The sequence below is a fragment of the Gopherus evgoodei genome, chromosome 8, assembly GCF_007399415.2.
Source record: "Gopherus evgoodei ecotype Sinaloan lineage chromosome 8, rGopEvg1_v1.p, whole genome shotgun sequence".
NCBI lineage: Eukaryota > Metazoa > Chordata > Testudines > Testudinidae > Gopherus > Gopherus evgoodei.
Genome location: NC_044329.1, coordinates 49,663,727 through 49,688,150, shown reverse-complemented (window position 1 = coordinate 49,688,150; position 24,424 = coordinate 49,663,727). Strand labels below are relative to the sequence as shown.

General features: G+C 47.7%; 1 protein-coding gene across 4 annotated transcripts in view; it reads left to right on the top strand.

The window, feature by feature from the left end:
* Positions 1-18,950, top strand: part of PBX1 (PBX homeobox 1) — a 259,367-nt gene extending 240,417 nt beyond the window's left edge. For 3 of the 4 annotated variants that reach the window (XM_030572630.1, XM_030572628.1, XM_030572629.1), the window contains exon 9: positions 12,117-18,950. In XM_030572630.1, coding sequence (XP_030428490.1) covers positions 12,117-12,209 — 93 coding nt within the window. In that variant the 3' untranslated portion in view covers positions 12,210-18,950. The remainder of the gene's footprint in view (positions 1-12,116) is intronic. The other variant, XM_030572631.1, reaches the window with a different exon arrangement.
* Positions 18,951-24,424: the final 5,474 nt, after the last annotated feature.

Genomic DNA, 24,424 nt, shown 5'->3' with positions numbered 1-24,424 from the left:
CTGTTAAACCATTCCAGTGAGCGACTCGCTGGCTGTGAGCAATGGCAGTGCACAGTGCCCTCTTCATGGGGAGCCAGGAATCCTGGTCACCCAGTAGATGGAGAGCTCCCCTTTTAGTACTGAACCAGGGGGTGCTGTGACTCTCGCAAGATGTTCACTATTTCGCTGCTGGTGGCCACGAAGGGGTGGGTTGTCTTGTCCTCAGCCTGTGAGCACAGGAGGGTGGATGCAATGAGCCCTTCCCGCACCTTGCAAAGGCGCCAGTCCCTGCACTCACAAATGTAGGGGCTGCTTCTTCCACATGCCCCGAGGGTGCCAGTCACCCTGTGGAGCTAGCCTGCTGTGCCACACGGAGCAGACTGCAGCAGGCACAGGGAGGGTGCAGTGTGGGCACTCCCCCCCACACACACACACTGGGGAGCTGGGTAGATCTCTGACCTGCTTTCCAGAGTGCTCTCCCCATGTGGGCTAGCGACTACAGAACTCTGACCTGGGAGATCCTGAGTATAGGCCAGTTAAATGTCATGTTCTGGCCAAACGCCAGCTTGAATACCTATACTCCGTCTCCCCAAGCTCCCAGGTACAAGTTCAGTTTGAGACACTATTCTTCCTTGCCCTTCCATAACTGCTGCATAGTATTTCTGTGCTCCCTTGAACAGCTGTTATCCTCCACCCCAGAGAGAGATGCATTTCAGTGGCAGGTATCTGTCTATATAACCTGAATGTGCATGGATACAAACATCCATACATGCACTCTTGAGGCCTCAAGGCTGGGATTTTCAAAGGAACATGAAGGATTTCGGAGCCCAAATGGCAGTGAATTCCAGGTTGCATAACTCCCACGGCCTCCTATGAAAATCCCATTTCAAAATGCCACTTTTCCTGCAAGAAAGGAACTTCTTTTTGGCAGGACCTAAATGTTCTGCAGTGGAATTCACTGTGCATGATAGGAAATTTCATGCAGGACAGAATTGGATATGTGTGGTTTTATGAAGGTTCTATAGCAGATTCTTAGTTTTGCAGGAGGAGGCAGTTCTGGGAAGCTGACAAAGACAGCAGCCTTCGTCAAAGGATGCATCCATTGTGAGGAAAGCATCCTTCACTGTATGGCTCGGCTAGTTCCACAAATAAGTGCTTTGGTAGCTGAGTTGTGGGCAAAGACTCCTTCCCTGAGCTGCAGTCCTGGACATTAGGAAGTTAGCGGGAGAAGAGCTGCTCTTCTGTTGTCTCTCTGAGAATGTCTTTACCACAAAAGATTAAAATAAAACTCAGCAGCAGCAGCGAGTCTCAGATCCCAGGTCAAGTGACTCGGGCTTGTGCTACAGGGCTACAAAGAGTAGTGTAGACATTCTGGCTCGGGCTCCGGGGCCACCCAAAGGATTCAGGGGGCCTGGGGCAAAGTGAGGGAGCTGCGGCGCTTGTACTCACCCCGCGGCGGTCCGGGATTTTGGCGGCAGGGGGCCCTTCAGTCGCTCCGTGTCTTTGGCAGCACTGAAGGGCCTCCCCGCTGCCGAAATGCTGCTGAAGACCCGGAGTGACTGAAGGCCCCACCCCCCGCCGCCGAAGACCCGGACCACCACTAGGCCAGGGTTCGCGGGGCATTTTGGTGGGGGGGCCTTCAGTCGCTCCACATCTTCAGCAGCATTCAAGGGCCCCCTGCTGCCAACATGCCGGCCAAAGGCCCGGATTGCCGCTAAGCCAGGGCTCGTGGGGCCCGGGGCAAATTGTCCCACTTGCCCCCTTTCCGCCTCCCGGGCGGCCCTGTCAGACTCTGAATCCTGGTGAGCGGGTGGGTCTCGGAGCCCAGCCTGAGCAGGAATGGCCATACTGCTATTTTTAGCCTCGTAGCACAAGGCCAAGTCAGCTGACCTGGGCTTTGAGACTCTCAGTCACGAGCTGGTTTTTTTGCAGCGTAGATGCCTCCTTTCTGCATCCTAAACTGCGCTGGAAGGGAGCTGCTATTGCGGCCCCTTTGATGACCTCAGAAAGTCCCTTGGTGCATGCTGCTCTGTCACCATGCCTTCCCAGTCCAGTGCTCGCTGACCACTACCGTCCCCTGGCACTCCCGTTTTCTACTGGTAAACTATGAACCCAGCACTTTTCAGGTGGGATTTTCAAAGGTGTTTGGGCTTGGCCTGATTTTGCTCCCCACGAAATCAAGGGACGTTTCACCACTGACTTCAGTGGAGGCAGAGTTAGGCCAGTGCTCAGCATGTTGGAAAACCCCACCCTTATGTCTTTAGCACACAAAGTCTTCATGAAGAAAACCATGTGGGGCTGTGGACTAGAGACAGCAGATGTGGGGGAACAAGATGCCTCCTAGGATTTAGAGCAGGGGATGTGTCACGAGTGGAGCTCAGGCAACTGCGCGGCTCAGGGAAACAATTGTATCTACTCTGTTAAAAATCTTTATGCTTCCCATAGCAACCTCTTCGGCTGATGCTAAAGTTTCGCCAGCTAGATGTCTAAAGATTATAGGCCAGGTTCCTCCTGTTTCCCATGAAAAGCTTTGCGTGGCAGATGGATGAAGTAGCTGCACCCTCATTGCTGGCTGTGCAAATTTTAAGAAGAGGAGATATGATTGTTTGAGATGTACTTCACCGCTTTACCTCTCCAACTCCTCAGCTAGTCTCTGGCGCTGGGTTTGGCCCCTCATGCTTAAATAAATTAATTGTTTATTAAAAAAAAAAAAACTAGGAAATTCCCCCACAAAAAAACCTTTAACTTAGAGTTAAAGTTGCCCAAGTGTATTTCGTCACAGCACCACAAACACTGAAAAACAGAGGAATCCTAAGTTAGGGCAATATGCCCATTCTATACAATACCCAGTCTCCAAGCATTAGTCCAAGACCATCACAGTTCTCAATCGGAGCAACACACTAAAGACCCGTCTAAATGCATCATCAGTACACAAGTCAAAGAACTGAAAATCACACTGCAATGCACAGCCTGACCACGACCTGTTAGTTTATTTCCTTATATAAGGTTATGAATATATATAAAGACGCTCTGTGTGTGTGTGTGTGTGTGTGCACATTTCAATAATATTTGTGTATGGCTTTATTTAGCAGCATGTATTTGACTGGTTTTTAAGACTGTGAGGTAGATATTGGTTAGAAATTTGTGGTTTTGATAAGGTAGGAAATGATTCACTTGCAGTCAACTTTGCATTCTTTCTCTGTCTGGTGGCTGGTATATGGGAATGCTGAGATTGTAATTTGATTATGGTAATGGAGAGTAAATGTGGTGCTGGAAGGTTAAAAGTTAAGTCTGGCGTGATAGCGTGAGGTTCAGCTCTCCAGGGGACAGACTTGCTGAATGGAGTGTGACTGTGATGGGGAGGGTGGCAGTGCGCTGGAGTGGCTGGATGCTGCGTGGTTCTGAGAGATGCTCGGCCATGTCTGTGAACCCACCCTGTTATCAGAGTTTAGATCCTCTGTAAGGCTGTTTATTGAGCCCATGTGCTCATTAACTCCACTGTGCAGGGGAGCAGCTAGGCAGCCAGGATAGAGGCGGTGCTGGAGAAAAGCCTTAAAGAGACAGCTAGACCAGTTGAGAAAGGGCTCAATCATGGTAGTGGGTTGTTGTTTTTTTTCTTTTCAGCCATCTAGTCAGGCTCAGCCCCACGCAGTCAGTGAGTTTGGAAGCTTACTCCAGGTCTCTTGGCCCTGTCAAGGTCAGGGTAGGGACTCCTCCCCATCCCATTTGATCCCAGAAGTGGGGAGCCTGGACACCCTCTGCACAAGGCAAGGAAGAAGGCGATGACGTAATGAAATGGCAGAGAAATAAGAGTGAGCTCAGATCGCAGCCTTGAGTGACAAGCCCAGCAGGAGGCCCAGGCTGAGACCAACCATTCTTTTTGTGGTTCTTGAAGGTGCAGCAGCAGCTCCAGAAACAGCCACTTCAGAGACTTATTAACCCATGTGTACTGCCAGGGGACCAGCCGAACTCAGCCCCTGTGGGCACAAGCACTAGGACCAGAAGATGGCTGCTATCCCCATTGGGAGAGGAGTCTTTGGCTCTGATGGCAGAGGCACATGTGCTGTGTACTGAGCTCTGCACAAGATGCTTCTGCCAGGGGCAGGTAGCTACTATCTTGGCCCAATTGGAAGAAAATAATCATCAGCGATTCTGAGACTGTGCCTGGAGGGCAGCCAAGCATGTGGAGTGGGCAGTTCATTGGCCCGAACCCAAGATCCAAATAATAGGGCTTGATAGCATGCCTGCAAGGACATACACATGGGAGCACTAGGCCCAGCCCTCCAGACTGGTGAAGATGGCGCAGCAGTCAGGAGAATATCTGGAGGTGATTCCATTGCTGAGATCATCACTGCCACAGCTGCATCCTGAAGTGGAGGGGCAGTCAGGCTGACAGAGGGCCTTGGGCACTGCAAGGGGAGAGCCAAAAAAAGGCATTCGCCAAAAATACAAGGGGGAGCCACTTGTCTCTCCCTCAGTGTGTGTGTCATGTAGGAGGCTAGAGCTTGTGGAGGAGATATGAGCTATCTGAGGCCATGAGGTCTGGGGTAATCAGGGCTGTAGAGGGCTCATGCAGATAGGAGGCCATATTGGGGCAGCACTTTGCCTAGTGCCTGTGAGATGCCGCCCACGTGCTAGTATGGGGAACTTCCTCACAACTGAGCCATTGCAGAAAGCAGGAGTCATTCGGGTAATCTGCTCCCATGGCAACTCCCAGATGTACCCTGTGCTGTAATCCCTTATGGACAAGGGGGCAAGAGGGCCCACTCGGGGTGCACACTGTTGCACACTGCGCTTATCAGTTGTATTGGGGAGAGAAGGGGGTACATTCATGCCCCCTGAGGCCCCAAGGGTGATCATGGACCTCACTCAGGACACAGAAACTCAGCATATAACAAAGGGCCCAGGTCTCCTGGCAGCAGCATGAGACTTCGGGAGATGGATCTTGAATGGTGAAAACAAGGGCGTAACATTACTGTGGTCCCTGGTATAAGGCTGCTGAACGGCTGGCTGGGTGGTTCATCAAGGTGAGTGTGGCTTGTCAACTCCAGCAGGAATATAAGGGGAAACCAGCAGAGAGTGTGAGTATGTGTGTGTGTTGTGTCCTCTTTACACACGTTGTATGCCCCCCATCTCCTTAGACCAGAGGTGGCTAACCTGTGGCTCCGGAGCCGCATGTGGCTCTTCAGAAATTAATATGCAGCTCCTTGGCTGGTGCTGACTCCGGGGCTGGAGCTACAGGTGCCAACTTTCTACTGCTCAACCCCAGGCCCTGCCCCCACTCCACCCCTTACCCCAAAGCCCCACCCCCTCCCGCCCCCTCCCCTGAGCCTGCTACACCCTTGCTCCTCCTTGCTCCATCCCAGAGCCTCCTGTACACTGCAAAACAGCTGATCATGGTGGGCAGGAGGCAGGGGGAGGTGCTGATTGGTCCGGCTGCCGGCAAGCAGGAGGTGGGGGGGAGGGATGATGGGGGCTGCTGACGTATTACTGTGGCTCTTTGGCAATGTACATTGGTAAATTCTGGCTCCTTCTCAAGATCAGGTTGGCCACCCCTTCCTTAGACCGTAAGCTCGCCAGGGAGAGGATTGTGATGAGGTCTGGAGGGGAACACTCAGGGAGGAAGCTTAGGCTAAGATTGACATTGCCACTGTAGCCAACCCCCAGGAAGGGGGTGAGTCTGGACACAGATTATGGGGCTGTGTGCGCTGTAGAGGATGGGGTAGGGACATAGCCTGGTCACCTAGACTAATGCTTGGAGACTGATATTCCTTTGGCTGTAACTGTTGTCTGAACTTGTGATTTCCTTGCTTTTTAGAGTTTGCATTGTTGGGAGAAAACCCAGTGAGCAACCTTAAGTCCATGGTGTGTGTGTGTGTGTGCGTGTGCGTGTGCGCGTGCGCACCATGGGATTCCCAGAAGCAGTCAGAAGTACTGCAGCTGTCAATGAGAGCAGAGTACGGCCAGTGTGGGGCCCTTTGGAGAACCCCATCGATCTAGTCTAAGGCATTTTGAGATCCTTTCAAATGCAAGGTGAGACTGAAATGGGCACTGTTATAATTGACTTCCTTGGAGCCGAACTTGCCTGTGCTAGTGGCTCAGAGTTCTGGAGAAACATCACCTGTAGCACACTGGATCCCATGTGCCTTGATCTGGTTTCCATGGAAGTCATTGGGCATCTTTCCACTGATGTCGCTAGGCACCAGCCGCATCATGGTGCGGCATTTCCCAATCAGGGTGGGGAGCACAGCTAGCCAACTGGGTGATAACTCACCAAACGGGCTATAGCCAAAGACCACAGCACCTAAAATGAATCAACATTTTCTTGGGCTTCTCTATAAGGCTCCCCAGGGGCAAGAGCCCTTTCTTCATCCTAAGAAATAAAGGCCATTACCAGTCATGAGTAAAGTGGGGGCTTCCCAACCAGCCAAATAGCCAAGCGCCGCATTTGTTGTCTGAACGATTTTTTCTCTCTCTCTCATTTCATCAGTGGATGGAATTAAAAAAAGCTCTTTAAAATAGTTAAGCACAATAGGAATGGCGGGTCTGTTCTGAACACCCCCCCCCCGCTCCCCATTTCTGATAGCCGTAATGACCCTGCAAACACTAAATGGCATTTGAGTGCATTAAGCAGCAAACTCTCTGGTGACATAGCAATTACGGCTCTGAAATAGATTTGGTGCGTCATGGAAGATAAGGGTTTTGAAAGTTGCTGTTGTGATTATAGCTTGTAACGCCAACAAATAACAGGCTTCAAAATAAGAGGCTGCCAAAAGAGCCATTGTGGTTTTGCCTCAGTGATGGCACGTAAATTGCTATTCATGTCCTAAGTGTACTTGAGTATGCCAGTCTCCGGGCAGCAAAGTTGGCTCAGTGTCTCTCTTTACACAGCCTGTCATTGTTGGGCTGATAATCTGTGATAATTGCTGCCTCTTGCAATAGTCAGAGATGTGTAAGGGCGTATGCTGTGTCTTCCGTGAAGCCATCAGCAATGTGTGTCTGTCCCTGTGTGTGGTGTAGGGACAAAAGTGACTGCGGGTGCCTGCTTACTGTCTGACCTTGGACATTTGTGTTGATAGGTGTACGTGTTGTGTGTGCACAGCGTGAGGATGGGTGTCTGCAGGCAGAGGAGGCATGTGGGTGTGGGTGTGGGGGTGTGTGTGGTATTCGTATACAATGTGACCATGGGTGAGTCTATATATGAATGTGTACACAGGGTGAATATAAGCAGCTGCCTTAAGCTGAGTGTGTGTGTCAATGTACATGTGTGTGTAGTGTGACTGCAAGTGTTTGTATACAGGCCTCTATGTTGTGCATGCATGCATATGAGTACACAAAGCGAATGTCTGCCATAAGCTGTGTATGTGTGTGGAAGTATCTATTAGAGCTGTGTGAATAGGGATTTTTTTTTGTTCGAACTGAAAAATAAAATTTAAAACAATTTCTTTTGGGTTGACCTGAAATGAAATTTTTTCAGTGAACCAAAAAACTTGGAAAAGTTTTGTTTGGAGTGGCATGTAAATATTTTGTTTCTTTCCTGAGTTTAACCTTTTTGTAAATGAAACTGAAGTAAAATTTGAACCAAAAAAGTTGTTTCAAGTCCAAAAATCAAGCTGTTTCATTTACAAAATCAAAATCAAAATTTTGTTTTTGTTGAGAATTTTGGTGCGTCTGAAACAATTCAGCAAATTCAACACAAATTCACAAAATGTTTCCAAATCTGCATATTTGGGGCAGGGGAGTTTTGGCTGAAAATTTTCATCTGGCTCTAGTATATGTACGAACATGTATGCCATCTGAGTGTATCTGAGCGCACAGGTTTTGTATGCAGAGTGTGTTTGTGTCTGTATATTCAGCTTCTGCACAAAACTGTTCTTTCATGGACAGCTTGTTGTAGCAATTGATACAGAGTAGCTTGGTTGCAGCTGTTTATCTGGCTGGGTTTGTCCCTCCTTTCTGTAGCCTACACTGCTGATGCATCGCCTGCGTTTGGTGGCTGTGGGGCATTTCCTCCTGTTGGGATCATTTCTCCCCAGCCATGCCGTTGCTGGAGGGATGTAGGCAGGGAATCCAGGCACACCCCACCCACCTTTGCCCACGGTAGCTGTGGTAATGGCATATGGCCTGTTTGCAGACACACATGCTTGGTGCTGACATCGTATTTCTGGGCTGCAAATGAGACTTTCATATAGGACCAGGCTAGCTCGGGCTGTCACAGGCAGTGATGTATTCTCTGCATCAGCGGAGCAGTACGGAGGTAGGTGCAGAGGAGGAGAGGCGAGAGAGAGATGGCTCAGGCATATCATAAACAGGACAGCGGCTGCCACCGACTTGGGCGCTGGCAGGAATTTGGAAGGATTAATTAAAGTTGCATCAAATCAATATCAGAGCGAGGTAAGGAGGCTGTGTGCACATCTGCTTCTCTCCAAAGGGGTCAGGCAGCTAGCGGAGAGAGGTGGCAGCCAAGGAATGGCTGGTAACATTCTGTTCCCCTTCTCCTCCTGCCATAGTCTCCTGTAGTGTGCTGGAGAGAGCAGGTCCCTCTTCCCCACTCTAATGATGTGACTGTGGCTAGAAAAGCACCACATCTTTATCCATCATCTCCCTAAGACACACACACTCCACAGCCTGGGATATAGTTGGCAGAGCCCCACTCTGCTTTGCAGACAGCCAGCAGGATTGTGGGCCAACCTGTGACGGTGACATCCCTGGGGCTGCTGATGGAAGGAAGAGAGACCGTGGCACTTGTGGTGCTAGCCCACAGAACAATGGGGTTTTCCTGCTCGCCAACACGGTGAATTTGTTGTGGAGTCACTGAGAGGGAATAAATCCTGAAACCCAGGAGGTCATTGCACAGGGTCCTTTCCCAGACATAATTGAACTTTAAGACAAATGAGTGCTCAGAGGTGGCTTGTTAGTGGTTTTTATTCTACTTAATAACCCGCAGGAAAGCCAGGTGGGGGATTACCCTGGGTGTTGATGTGGCAATAAGGAAGGTCAGCCAGCATCCCAAATTCTGCAGCATCAGACACAGCTCACGTCCTGCAGCCCAGCCAGAGTTTGGCTGGGATCCTGGGACCAGTTCAGCCATGAGGGCCCCTTTTCAGGGGTTGGTTCCTGTTTGGAAAGGGATTTCCTGAGGCCCCCTAGGCCAGCCTGGATTGGGGGTGCTTACTCCTGAGTGTGCTCACCGTAGAGATCACAACCCCACCGGCCCTTGAATGGCACAAGAGACCTGAGCAATTTCATATCTATAATACTCTTCCTCCCCAAGGGGTTCTCAGCCCCTCTGTCAGGGCCCCATCTCCTTCCAGCTTTCCCTGCTTTCATACCTGCTGCCCATTAGCAAGACTCAGCCTCACATCCAGCCAGAGAGGACTTCCATCGTTACCCCACAGGGGGCGTGGTAGTTACCGTACACGATGTGCACACAGCTCCTCCTCCGGTGGTGCTGCTTTCCCCTTCTGCCATCCTAGCTTTCTCTGTCTCTGTCCTGGCATGGCGGAGCATCAGCCTAGGAGCAGGTCTCCATTATAGCAGTTTAGGCTATTCGGTATTGGCAGGAGGGGCCAGACAGGCCGAGTCCTCTGGTTAACCCCAGAAGAGGACAAGCTTGGGCAGGTTCTCTCCACGTGGCCATGCCAGCATGCCTCAACTGGAAGGGCCACTCTGGTGGGTGAGAGGGGAGCCCTGTTTCCATGGCCTTTCTTGAGTCTCTGGTTTCTCAGCTGAAACGGTTAGCTGGGGGCTGGTCAGTGCTAGTCCGTAACTCTTAGCAATATGGTGCTTTTCATCTTTCAAAGCATTAGGTGATCCCCCCCCAATATTCCTGCGAGGCAGACAGGGTTCATTATCCCCCTTTCACAACTGGCCAGGTGAGCCCAAGGCTGCCCAGGGAGAGATGGTGTGAGAGTTGGGGTTGTGACTCGCTGTCCACAGCGCAAGGAGAGTTTTTGTGGGCCCATGAGACCCTTGCCTTGGGAAGCGTGACATGTTTTCTGTTGTGGGGATACCTGGTTCTGTGAGGTGTTGGGGAGAAGCACGTTAGACCCTCGGTGGCGGTGCTGGGTTTCTGACATAGACATTTGACCATTAGAAACTGGATGGTGGGCGTATAAACCTCAAAGATGTCAAAGATCCATCAGAGAGTGACAGCTTTTAGTCACTGCCCACCTCAGTGGTATTTAACTGGTGATCAAGGCGGTACCACTGAAGGGATCCATAGTTCATTCTTGACCCACTATGCCATGTAGCCCCTCCATGCGGGACAGTCTTTCAGTATGACTGGAGAGCCAGCATAGAATCATAAGGCCTGGAAGAGATCCCGAGAGGTCTTCTAGTCCAGTCCACTGCAGGACTAAGTATTATCTAGACCATCCCTGACAGGTTTTTGTCTAACCCAATCTTAAAATGTAATTTGCATGCAATTTCAAGACTCTTCTGATCCTGCTTGGTGGTGCCCGGCACCTCCCCTCACTCCCCAGTGGAAAGCGCACGTCTGTGCAGATGTGCCTGCCCCAAAATGGCGTCAGAATGCTTGGGGTTTTTTTCTTTACATGTTCAGAGGGTGCCTCTGTCTATTTCAGGTATCACCTTGCATGTGTAACCCATGGAGCCAGCAGGCTATTTATTAACAGAACCGGGAATTTAATCTGGTCTCTTACCCCTGTATCCTAACATGGCATCTAGATGATGTTGCAACCATGATAAAAACTTGAAAGCAAATTTCACGCAGGTGAAAAGGGCCTGCTCAACAGTCCCTAGAGAGAGCTGCTGCCTCCCCAGACTTGCAAGCATCTCATGCTTCCCTGAAACACACTGCTCTTTGACTCCCAGCTTTCTGGAGCCCTCCTTAGAGTTCAGCTTGAATCTGCCAGCTCGATGAGTCACTCCAAGCCACGTCAGCTTAAATTCAGAGCATGGCTTCATTTCACACCCAGGGACACATGCATGAAGGGACAGTTTTACCGTGGCACTTGACGGCTGAAAAATGTCTCCTACATAGGAAAAATCACGCAGTATGTGGCAACTTTGCAACCCACACAAAAGAAAGTATAATCCGTTGGGCGGGTAGTGATGAAACGGGCCGAGCCAGATAAGAGGGAGGTGGAGCAATGGCTCAGGGCACTCCACCTCCACCAAACCCCATCCCATCAGATTCTGCATCCAATGGGATGAGCTGGTGTCTTTCAGGTACAGAGGAGAGACAAAGCCCGCCTCCTAGTTGAAGGCGATTTGCTTGGATGGCCAGCCAGTCACAAAAAGTGTCTATACCTGCAGGTATCCAACCCACATCAGCACTGGGCGCTGCTCCTGTGTTTGTGGTATGTGTGCGGGGGTGTGTGTACACAACGCCTAGCACAAAGAGTTTCTAGACACTAGACTAATACAAATAATCATACTAGTATAAACAGGGCAGATATACAGTGTCTTGCCCTGCTTTGAGCTGCACCGGGCCAGATGTCCAAGTTTTGCCAGCATAGGCGCCCAAAATGTTTGGGTTGGAAAGTTTTCAACTTTTCACCCAAAATTTAACAATGGTTGTATTTGGACGGAATGTTTTCGGGGTTTTGACCACAAATGTCGAGGGAAGTGCTTTCCGTGAAAATAGTGGTTTAGTTGAAACCTCAGTTTTCTGGCTTTGACAGACAAATATTGACTAGCCCTAATTTGGGGGTATCACCATCCCCCGGCCCCGTGCAGCACGCGGTTGTGGCATGCAGTCGTTCAAAGTCTGCTCTCTCCTCAGGTGCTGCACAGGGCGGGGGGGGGGGGGAGTCTGTGGCTGTGCTTGGAGGGGCTGCACTGAGCAAATACGGGCAAATGGAAGCAGCCTCCGGTCAGCAAAGCCAATGGTGGGGATGGAGTCTGCCTGTGAGGTGGCGTTCAGGGCAAGTTGTCCCCTGGGGCAGGACTGAGGTACCAAGGGGCTCAGGGCCAGATTTTTAAAGCTACTGAGGTGCCTGAAGATGAGCCAGGCCCTCTGTCTCCAGTAATATGGAGCAGCTTGGCAACAACAAAATGTGTGAAGTGGCTGGAGCATGGTGGGAGCCAGCCAGGGGCAGAGGAGAAGGGAATGTTGGGTTTGGCCGTCCTGTTGATATAAAGCAACTGACTGAGCTCTTTGTTTCCCTCAGGCTAATGGAGGCTGGCAAGATGCTACTACCCCCTCATCAGTGACCTCCCCTACAGAAGGCCCTGGCAGCGTCCACTCTGATACCTCCAACTGATCTCCCAGCAAATCGCATCCCTGGCTGACCCCAGCCCCACTCGGGGCCGGGGGTGGGAGGGGAGGGTGCTCTCCTGACACTGAAGCAGTCAGACTGGAGGTGGAACCAATCGGCTAAACACAGCAAGAGTCGCCTTCTCTTCTCTTCGTCGGGATGCTTTTTTCAGCCAATCTGGACACTTCTTTATACTCTTTTCCCTTTCTTTTCTGGGCAGAAGCCATCTCTCCCCTCGCCACCACTCCCTCCCCAACCTTCTCCCTGAAGGATATTTTCAACAGTTAGAAGAATTTAAAGAGGGGGGAAAAAACCAACAACAACAACAAAAGCATCTGTCCATTTCCATGCTGGTGTTTTGAGGAGCCAAAATTTACCTCACTCCTTTGCTAACAGGCAACCCACTTCCTTCAGCTTTCTTGCGCTCACACTACCTCTTAGCAGGAATACTTCACATCCGCTCTCTTCTGCTGCTGCTTCACCACTCTTCTGGTTCTGGGGACAGAGCTAACAGGACGCTTTCCTGTTCTGAAGCAATCCCAAAACCTCAGTGAGTCACCCCCGGGGCATTTCCAGTGACAGGGCGGATAAATGCATTCCCAGTGCTGCCAGGCATGTAGGAAAAGGGAGCAAAACTCCTCTGCTGAGGCTCTCCTTGCTTTCAAAAGGTACCAGGACACTGTGCTTGCACACAGGTGTAAACAGCAAACGCTAACCCTTCCGTCTGCCACCATGCTTTGCCTCAGACCCCAAACACCAGCCATTCAGCTCTGCAACAAACACACATGGCATTTGCCAGTGTGCAAAGAACCAAAAATATCCAATATTCTTTGCATCATGGTACTTCTAGGAAGGAAACAGCAGAGAGCAGTGAGTGAGAAACTGTGGGCATCTGTAATGCTAACACTTAGCACTCAGATAGTTTTACTCAATCAAAGCGCTGCAGAAACACCAATGAGCGATTGATGGGGATGGGGCCGATTTGCACGACACTTATGTCTGTAGTGTCTTTTCTTGTTGGCACCGAGAGCGTTGCACTGAAAAGCAAGCCAGGCCTGGCCCATGTTGTGTTCTGAGTGGGTGTGCATGCCTACTTGCTGGGGGGCTGGATGGGCCTGGGGTGCCCCTTCTGCAGTTACAGTGAGAAACAGGCTCATGTACTCATTGGTACTAGTTAGCCCTTAAAAGGTGTTCAGATAGCATCCTGTGAATTAGCAGGCATAAATGTTCCTTATAGCCAACAGATGAGCAATGAAGACTGAAGGGTGAGGGGAGAGATGGATGCACACAGTCAATACATAAGTTGAATGGACTGGATACTTTCCATAGCTTTTAATAAACCAGGTCTGTTTTTGTCAGGGGGGAAAATGCCCCATAAACTAAATAGTTTTCTAGTTTGGGGATTTCTTTCAAATTAAGTGCCAGTTTCAGTCCTGCATCTTTTTGTGAATCTAAGATGTGAACTGATAAGTACTAAAATAAATCATGTAACATTCCATCCAGCCAATCGGCACCCAGGATCTTTCAGCGTTTTGTAGCAGGAGGGTTTGCGCCCAGTGTTGGTTCTCCTGCAGCGCTTGGTCAGCTGTAGGGAAGAGGGGCTCCTGATTGGCCAAGAAGGAGGCAGGGTTTATTCCTGGTGGAACGTTCCATTGCACACTAACAAAACAAAATGAGATAAGGAGGGAAGGATGTAGCCAACAGTAACTTTTGTGACAGAGTTAAAGTAGATTGATCTTTGTCTTCAGCTGGAGGCCTCTCTGGTGTGAGGGTGGCATTTCAAATGGATGAACATAAAGCAGGGCAGCTTCGGCAGCAAGCCCACTGGGTAGGAGGGCAGCCTGCATTTAAAGTGCTGCTTGTGCTATGGGGGGGAATTGTTGCCTTTAATAGGCGGGATGATATGAAAATATGCTTCATCTTCTCTTTTACGAACTACAGCCCTGAGCCAGAAAACACATACGTGCAGTAGTCCCATTGATCAAAATGGGTCTGCTCAGAAGCAACAAGATAGGCAAGTGTGAGAGTGTCTCAAAAATCTAAGTCTTAAGAAGATCACTGTGTGGGGGTTAACTATGCATAAATTGCTAATATGCTAAATTGCAGAGCCATGTGATCACCCGTATCTGTCCATGCACCTCTGAGCATATCACCTGCACTCTGGCCACTGACCTCCACTGGCTTTTTTTCCTACCAATTCTGGTATTAGTGTAGAGCAATTATTGAGCTGCTTCAAGTAGCCACCATTTGAAATCAAAGCTCTGCCAGAAAAATAGCCATCCCTCCACTGAAAAAAATGTAGATTGATTTGAGGCCAGACATGGGCAATAAACGGTCCTACAAGAGTTTATGGTCTTGAAACACTGAGCCCCTGCAAAAGCTAGAATTGGGAGCATGTTTCTGTTGAAATGGGAAGGTCCCAACTTACCAACAGGATATACAACACTTACTAATAACCCTGGGAGGCTCCAAGGTATTGGTTTTGACATTTGTGCCTATTTTTTAAGTAGATGAACTAATTTGGCTGGATTATGTAGGTTTCTAAAATGTAGATACTTAGATCTCCCTCCCGCCCCTGAGTCTTGTACAGTTGGATTCAAAGCTTTTTAGAAACTTTGGACAAAAAATGACCAACAAATTCTCTCACTGTCTCCCTACAATTTTCCAGTCAGCTGTGGTGCTGAGACACCCATGGCTACAGGTGGAGGGATACAAAAAATAGTCCCAATTAAGGTCCCACACACACTTTACCCACGGTAAGCAGTTCTCCCACAAGTAGTCCCTGCACTGTAGTTCATTGTTTTTCATGGTTGTAACTACTCACCAGTGGGAGTAAATTGCCCCATTCGGTCCTAAGCATTGAAAAATTGTCTAGGCCATCCCTACCCGGCATGTATAGGACACATGATGGGGCAACATGCTATCCTTGGACTGACTGGGACAGCGCATGACGCTGCCAATTGGGCGGCATCCCATCCCACATCTCTGTCTATAAAGCTTTTATACTGCATCCCGTCATCACGTATTCTCTCTTGCCTCGTAGCTAGGTGATACACACACACACAAACACCAGATCACCCCCCAGATGTTCTCCCAATATGGCGTCTTGGCTACATCACAGCCTAAGGCCTTGGTCTAGCCAAGAACTTAAGTGCATGCTTAACTTGAAGCATGTGACCAGTCCTGTTGAAGTCAGTGATTTCAGTTGACAAATGGGAGTGCTTATGGGCTTACAGTTCAGCATGTGCTTAAGTGCTTTGCTGGAGTGGGGTCTGTGGTCCAGATCCTGTGACTGGTTCTAGACAGGTGGACCCCCCCACACACACACACCCCGCTGGCTGCATGGTGCCTCAGGGAAATGAAGAGGCCTCCATGTAGGTGCAAGGGCCGTCTGCAGAGCCAGCTGTGATGGTACCTCTTGAAAATGAATCATTTGAGAAACAGATTTAAAGCCATGCCAACATAAAGCAGCCTGCCCCTGGCAATCCCTGGTCTGCTTGAGAATCGAATTGCGCCATTCACCTCCAGTGCAGCAGGGACCAGTCCTCGGAAGTGGTTAGCTGAAGCTGCATTTATCCTCCCTCTCATTCTCCCATTCCCCACGGCATGACATCGACTCCTTTATGGTATTTAATGCATCACATTTTTCGGTTTCCTTTTTCATTCCTTTTACATTTGTTGTTGTTGCTGACTGGTCGGTTGCCTTTTTCTCACAAACTTTGAATTTTTTTTCTTTTTTTCTGCCCAGAAAATCCTAACTTCGATACCAAAAAAACAAAATGGAATAAAAACAAAACAAAAACAAAAACAAAAAAACTTGCAGAAAATTTAAAAAAAAATTAAAAAAATAAAAATAAAAAAAAAAACCTTGACGATTCTTTCAGCTTTATTAACATTTTCCATTGTTTCTTGCGATTTGTGTCTTGTTCTTTGTAGCATTGATGATAATGAACATTTGATAATGAATGTTCTTGTATATTCAGATAAAGGAAAAAAACCAAAAAAGCAGTCTGAATTTAATAGTGTTTATAATAAAAAAAAAAATAATTAAAAATGACCTTCATAGCACGCAAAAGTGAACGGGGAAGAATTTCCACTCCAGTTCTTTCTGTGGCAAAAAGCGCTTCATTCCTGTATAGTTTATAACACCAAACTACCTACATTCATCTTCTCTTTTGGTTTTTTTTTTTCCTTTTTTTTTTTTAATTTTATTTTGTTTTTAATTTTTCTTGCATTTGTGAATTAGTTCAAGAATGCTAGAAAACTGTAGAGTTGTGCACACTCATTTCCTCTTACACAATGTTTAAAAAGTGACAGTAATTCATTTTGTAAAACTTAAAAAAAAAAATGGTTGGAATAGTGAGCATAATAGGTACATTCTAACACTTTATGTTTATTAACCTTGAGACCCAGTTAATTACATTTTCTTTTTGTTTTGTGTTCCTGTTTTTTTCCTTTTGGGGGCAATTATGATGAGGATGATGATGATGATTATTATTATTTTTAAATTGTCCAAGACTATGGCCTTGTAAACTTCCCTTCCTCCACTTTTGATGTATATTCAATGTGATGTGAAAAGCTTAATTGGCAAAAATCCATTTTTTTTGGTTTGATTTTTCTTGTGGAATTGGATCTGCTGTGAAAGGACTTCACTGTGTTCCCCTTCCTTGAAAATTCAAACATTGCCGATCTTGAGCTCGCTCAAGTTCAGTGGAAGTTATGAGCCTAAATACCTTTGTAGAGCTGGGCCTAAGTGCCATGGTGTGGGCCAAGACACTCATCCTGCTAGGTGCTGAGTGCTTCAGCAAAGGGATGAGCACTTGCAGGGGCAAGATTTAGCTATGGACCCAAAACCACACCTACTTAGCAAAGCTTTTCAGCATGTGCTTAAGTGCAGTTATGGTCAACTGAGCACACGGTGAAAGTTAAGCACTTGCTAAACATAAGGATGTTTCAAAGGAATTTAAGGTTGTTCAGCACCCAGATCCCATTGCATCTCTGTCTTAGGTGCTGTTGAAAATCCCAGGCTGAACTGCTTTGCTGAATAGGGATGGACTTCATACTCAAATGCTTTCCTGAATCAGGGCCCCTGTGAAATGGAAGACTTAGTCTCTGAGCTCAACCCTTTCAAATTGTAGCAGACCCAGCCTTTCACCGCACAGCTGGCAGTTTCTGTCTATAATTCTGAGCTCTGTCAAATGATAGGGTTTTGCCTTCCTTTTCATGACTGATCCCAGCAAAATCTTGCTGCTTCTCCTAGGGCTTGATCAAACCTCATTAAAGCCAATGAAAGGCTCCAGTGAACTTCAGATCAGGTCTAAAAGCACTGGCCCAAAACACGATGTTTACAAAAATATCACTCCAGAACTTTGGTCGTTACCATAGACTACATCAATATTTTGAATAAATGGATCCTCCTATTCTGATCACCTTGTTAGAACTGGTGTGGAGTTTTTTTTCTCTCTCGTGTATTGAGAAGCTTCCCTGTTTCCTCGTTGCCTGATCTAAACTCAGTTAGGACCTCATCCAAAGCCTACTGACGTCAATGGAAATACTTTTTCACACAGCGTGTAATTAGACTGTGGAACTCATTGCCACACGATGTCACCGAGGTCAAGAATATAGCAAGATTCAAAAAGAAGTTGAAGATTTATATGGATAACAAGGATACCTAGAGTTACAATACTAATAAAGAGTATTGAAAGGGAGAGGAAAAAACTCATGTTTCAGGGATTAAACCAATCTATTAGGGCTCAGGATGAGCCCTTCATGGGCCGGAGGGAGGGAGGGAGGTCGCTCCACATCTGCTTGACGTGGAGTTTCTTGCACCTTCCTCGGAAGCATCCCTTGCTTGCCACTGTTGGAGACAGGATACTGGATTATACAGATCATGGGTCTGGACCAGTATGACTGTCTTACGAAAAGAATTCCGCATACCTCAAGTGGGCTTTGGATCAGGCGCTAAGGTAGAACAGTGCATGAACTGGACAGGAAGTTTGGAGATGAGTAAGATCTGGGCCTGTGGCCTCCGATCCTGTGACCACTTACACGTGCTTAAATTTACACGCATCAGGAGGCGACTGTTTTCACTGGGCCACCTCCCATGCAGAAAGTTAAGCACATGTATAAGTGTTTGTAGAACCAGAGGGCTGTATTTGGAAGGCAGATGTAGTTAGCATGATAAAGGAAATTAAAATACCAGTTACCTCCTGAAAATGATACAGTTAAAGGTCCCAGTTCAAGAGGAGAGGTTTATAAAACCATTAATTTTAACTTTTTTTTTCTTTTAAAGAGATCCAAAAAAAACCCCTCAACTTTTCACATCACTAATTGATTTTGCTTTTTATCTTGAAGCTTCCTAGAATACTTTAGCTTTCACACTCACGGTAGTGTTATAATTATTAAAATATAAATCAGACATTGCAGGGTTTTTAAAAAAATAATTCGCACTGCAAACCCTTTTCTTCTTGTAAAGATGTTCCAGTTGTTCTGAATTGCTTTTTCTTTGCTTTGCTTTGCCTTTTTTTTTTCTAATGGATTCCGATTATAAAACCTAAAAAGACTCTGCTGTGACTTGGTTTTGAAACTTTAAGCTTTTCTGCTTCTGTAAAGACAAAGGCCTATGTCTTTTTGACCCCAACTGAAACTTTTATGTTCTATAATGTTACTAACAAGGTGTAGGTTTTACAGTCTCCTGATTTGTACTGGTAATGCATATTCCAAATAAATAGTTTCTTTTGTTGCAAACACTGGTGTATTTCTTGCAGGCAAAACCAAACTGCTGAATATGTATGGTATTTTATATTCAAAGGCAAAACATAAGCATGACACAAAGCGGAAGCTAGTTGGAAAGTCAATTTGAAGGGCTGTGTATTAATCAACTCACATTCACCCCAAACCCAGCTCTGCCAATGCACCTCAATCCTGACCTGCAACACTGTCATACCACAGAGCTGGGGCATCCATAGATCTCAGAATGATTCACAAAGGAGGTCAGTATCATTGGGCCTATATTACTGATGGGGAAACTGAGGCACAGGGCAGTATCATGACTTACCCAAGGTCACCGAGCAGTTCAGTGGCAGAGCTGGGAATACAACCCAGGTTGCCTGAGTCTCAACCCAATGCTCTGTCCACTAGGTGACACTGCCTCTCCTTAAGCTTTCTTATTCGTTAACACAACTTTCTGACAAAACAGTGCTGAAAGAAGCCATCTCCACTGAATCCACCTACTGGTGTCTCTTTGTTCAGGCCTCTTGTGTCTCCACCTAGTGATAGCATGTCAGTCAGTCTGTATTTTGCATGCAGCTCTGTCAGTGCACCTTGTAAATGACCTACTTGTTGCACTGCCTCTAGTCCAGCCCTGAGCAAAGATGTCAGATTCTGCCTTCCAACAGTCATTCTTCCTCAGCATCACAGCACTGTAAGAGACACGGCTCCTGGAAAAGCTTCTGACTTGGTCTGCCACAGCCACAGGTAGTCCTGGGTAGATAGGATCATGAATGTAAAAGGAGGACAGGTACGAAGACGAGACTTTTCCAAGAGCAATTGATTGCTGCTCTCTTTGCCATGACATGTCACCCTGTCCCCACAGAATGTCGGCCGGTTGCAAAGAGATGCTGTCACAGAAGCTAGAGCAGGAATGGATGACTTAGTGCATCTACTTCATCTTCCCCACCCTGGCCACTGCTGGAGACTTCTCTCCCATGTAGTCTCCCGGGTTTTTGCAGCCTGGTTTCACATGACCCCAGAGATGGAGCTTTCACCATGTCTCTTGGGAAACTAATGGGGCTCTGCCACGATTAGGAAACACTGCTTGGTGTTCAGCCTACGTTTGCTTTAGCTCAGTGGCGTCCCCTTACTAATGCATGGCAGAGGGTAATGGTAAATCACACTTTAGGTGCTTGGTGTGGAGTGCTTCCTGACAAACCTTAGCCATGATCTTGCCCACATGGAATTCTGGTCTCAGTATTTCTCCACAAGTGGCACTCCCTTTCCAAGGAAAGCGTGTCTAATATTTTGGGAACAACTGACTCTGAGTTTCACTTTGAGTGTTAACAGTCCAGACAATGTACAAAAACATCATGGGCTAAAATGTGGCAGAGCCCTGAATAGGGAAGTGAACCATTCAACCCCAGAGCGAGCTCCTGAGGTATGTCTACACTGCACCTGAAGGAGTGATTGCAGTATATGTAGACAAACCCAAGCTAGCTTTGATCTGGCTACCTCACGTACCAGTAGCAGTGAAGCCACAGCAGCACAAGCTAGCCACCTGCGTGTACAGGTGCAGGGGAACCTGGGGATGTAGCCTGCAGCTTCACTGCTATTGGTGCCCAAACTAGGTAGCTTAAAGGTAGCTGAGGCATGGCTACCTGAGCTGCAATCACACTTCCACTTGCAGTGTGGACATGCCCGTGTAGACACAGTCCCTCCTGGGGGACAGCCTCAGGGTTAAGCCTTAAAGCCTGGGCCATGGTTGGTCCCCTTAGTCTGACTTTTTCTTGGTTGTGGAAGGAGACAAGCGGGGCACCACTGTTTTGCCTTTGCACAGAGGTCCCTGCGGTGCCTGAATGCAAGGACCTCTGTTATACCAGAGCAAGGGAGACATAGTCCTTGTGCGCTAGCCAATGTGCCAGACTCACTTTGACCTATCAGCTTAATACCATGTGACAACAGAGCAGGAGGGCAAAGCTGACACCATACTGCATGTCCGGGCTAAAGTCCTTTCCACCTGAGCTTGTCAAAAGGTGTATTTTGTTGTATTATTTTTGTTTAAAAAAAAAAAAAAAAAAAAAAAAGCCTTTTGACAAAATTTGTTTTTCAATGAAAAGCCATCAGCTTTAGCAATATGTTTGTGACATTTTTGTAGTTGCCTTTTTTATAATAAACATTTTTCAGAATCGCTAGAAATGGTTTGTTCCCCGAGCCCATGTTTGGGTGCGTGAGTGGGGCTGCTTTTTGCTAGTCAAAATGCTGCAACAAACTCTTTCAAGAACATTTTTGATTAAAATAAAGTGGCTCACTTCCATTGTCGTTTGCGGAGTCATTGGAACCCTGCTGGTCCCAGGATATGAGAGAGAGAGAAGGTGAGTGAGGTACTACTCTTTAGTGGACCAATGTCTGCTGGTGAACAAGACAAGTTTTTGCACTCCACTGAGCTCTTCTTGAGGGCTGGGCCAGAAGAAGAGCTCTGAGGAGCTTGAAGGCTTGTCTCTCTCTCCCCAGCAGACCTTTGTCTAACGAAAGATATTACGTCACCTATCTTGTGTCTTTTAATAAAAAAAAAATCAGATTAAAAAAATTAGCATCAGTTTTGACCCCCACAAGATGAAATTTTTCAGGGATTTTTTTTTTCATTTAATTGTTCAGCTGGCTTGACTTTCCACTGCTTTATGCTGCAATCTTTGTTCACCTAAGGGTATGTCTACACTGGAGCTGAAGGAGCCATTTCCAAAGAGCCATGTAGACAGGATGGTGTGAGCGGCCAGATGCCCCATATATAAGCCCGGCTGAAACCTTAGAGATGTACTCAGAGTGGCTAACCCCTCTCAGTGCCATGCAGCCATGGCAATGCTGCTGTTTTTAGTGCTAGCTTAGTCAGCACTAGAGCGAGGATAGTGACCTGTGGTGGAAAGTTCCCCTCCAGATCCAGTGTAGACATGACTTCTGAGTCTAGGCAGCATATGCACCCAGCTTTGGCTGTTCAGGCTGAGCTGTTCAACGCTGCCTAAGGGAACCAGTGCCTAGATGCCTTCAGCAGCTTTGAAAACCTCATTCTCCATCCCCCTCCCCCTCGCCGCCCAGCATACTAGGTGGCACAAATGGCCGGTGCTACCATAGATGTGACAAGCTTAAAGAAAGGTTGAGCAATACTGACCCTGGCGCATGCCAGGAAGAAGCTGAAGTCCTGAAGCCACAAGAAGAGATTGTCCAAGTGGCTCCAGCTCCAAGTGAGTTTGGAAGAAGTGACCTCTCCAAATACTTTGAACAAATCAGGAGAGTTCCTAAAGATTCAACTGGTTTCTCCGCTGGGTGTCCTGGTTAGCTCCTCAGCTGGTGTTAATGGGCATGCCACCACTACAGCCTTGACCACCCAAGGAGGTTGATGCCTGCAAAGCACTTGGAGATCTTTGCATGGGAGCTGCAATGACAGTGACTTTCTCATGTCATTTGTTTAAATGATTCATCTGCCACATAGATCCTTCAGCCCGCTCAGTTCCACACACCTCCTGTAGTACAGTCCCATGTCCCTGCTATCCCACTGCAAGGGACCCTACTGCACCCTAAGAGCAAAGGGCATTTCCTGCTAACATGGCAAGGTCCATTTCAAAGCTAGATTTGCTCTCTGGAAAACTTCTGCAGGCTCTAAGAAGGCCATAGGGCTTTGTGATTCCGTTGCTGTGTGTGAACATGGTTCTCCCAGTGGCTGGGCTCTTCTCCGCATAGCTGAGTGCTGACAATTGCTATGAGCTTGCTTAGCCTTTAAATGGAGCTCCTACCCATTCCGCTGACTCATTCCAAGTGCTCACCACTCCCTGGCCCACGATAAGCGTTTGACATTTGCTACTGGTGCAAGAACATTATTTACTGAGTACAAAAATCCCATCCTCTAATGGGAAAGGAATGAATGAATGACCACCTCTGAGCTTTCAACCCTTCTATTCTCCAATACCATTATCCACTGGAAAAAACCCAGCTCAGGGTGTCAAAGCCCCCCGAACCTGTTCTTCTTCGAGTGCCTGCAGGAACATTTATACTGGCTCTATGAGAGCACAGCTCCAGAGGGCACCAGAGCCAATGCAATGGATACCACTGAGGGGAAAAAACTTTCCAGCTGCGGTGCTCGGGGAAAGCATGTGCCTTCATTGGAATGGATCTGAACAGACATCTCCAAGCACAACTAATAATCATTTTTTCAGTTTCACAGAAAGGGACACAAGGGAGTGGGCAGCATCACAGCCAAGTGCTTTTGACAGCCGCAATCCAAGTGATCGGGCACTCATTTTGCACCTTGGTCACCTGGAAGTGGCTTTTCAGTGGCAGATCAAGCAAGACATGAACACCTGCCCTTCAGAATGTAGTCATGGGCCTTAATCACACAGTCACGGTACAACACTGTATTTATCTCCTTAGAATTCAGATGAGACATTAGAGTTTCTCGAAAGTATCTGGAGGATTGGGTGGGTATGGGGCTGTTGTAGAGAAAAGGCAGGGTCTGGCTTCAGGTCTGACTCACAACCCGAGATAAAAATAACAAGCAACCAGCAGGAATAATATGTTGTAATTGCATCTAAGGGGCTCAAATATTCTTGCCTAAGGGTTAATGAATGGAAGCCTCAACAGCCCTGTCCATAAGAGGTTAGGAAGCATTCATGATCTTGCATCAATAGATGGGAAAACTGAGGCCCTCAGAAAGCCCTCCCCACCGTGGGGTGTGATCACTGCTCATTATGTCCAATCACAGTCATCTCCCTGTTACCTTGTGGCCAACTCCAGCGATTGTTTCTACCTGACGCCTCGTACCTCTTATTTAGACAGGGTCAGAGGCCGTCTTTTCATTGTAGGGATGTATAGAGCCTAGCATATCGAGCATCTGAACCCAGGGTGCAGCCTCTAGGCACTACAGCACCAGCACAAATGAGGGACTTCTCCAAAACCTCAGCGAATTTCTGCAACAGCTGGAATTAGAATGTTTGTTCCCTGACTCTGCTTTCAGGGCTGCCAGGCTCCTGGGTGGCCACAAGGGGTCTGTTATGCAGGTGAATTGGCTGAAACCACCCTTTTTGGGAGGGTTCCCTGAGGGCAGAGTTGCTCCTTACATGAGCCTGCTCAGGCTAATGCTGCCTTGAAGGCCTGCCCCATTGGCAGCCGCTAACAAGCCCCTTCAGCAAGAGTTATGAGGCATAGGCCCCTTACACCAGCACCTCCGGTGGCCATGGGATGAATTGTTGGGCTGGAAGCTGAGGGTGGGTTTTTGTTAGTGTATCTTTAAACATATTTTAATGAGCTCATTAAACTGCAATCTGCTGCACATTCCCAGCAGCGCCGCTTGGCCCTGAAACAGATTTTTCACATGTAATGATACCTATAAACATCAGTTCTGTCGTGTCACTGAAAAATGACATGGGGGGGGGGACAAATGAGTAAACAAACCCCCCAGATGGCCTTCCCTCCTGTCATTTGATTTGCCACAGATTCATAGAATCATAGAATATCAGGAT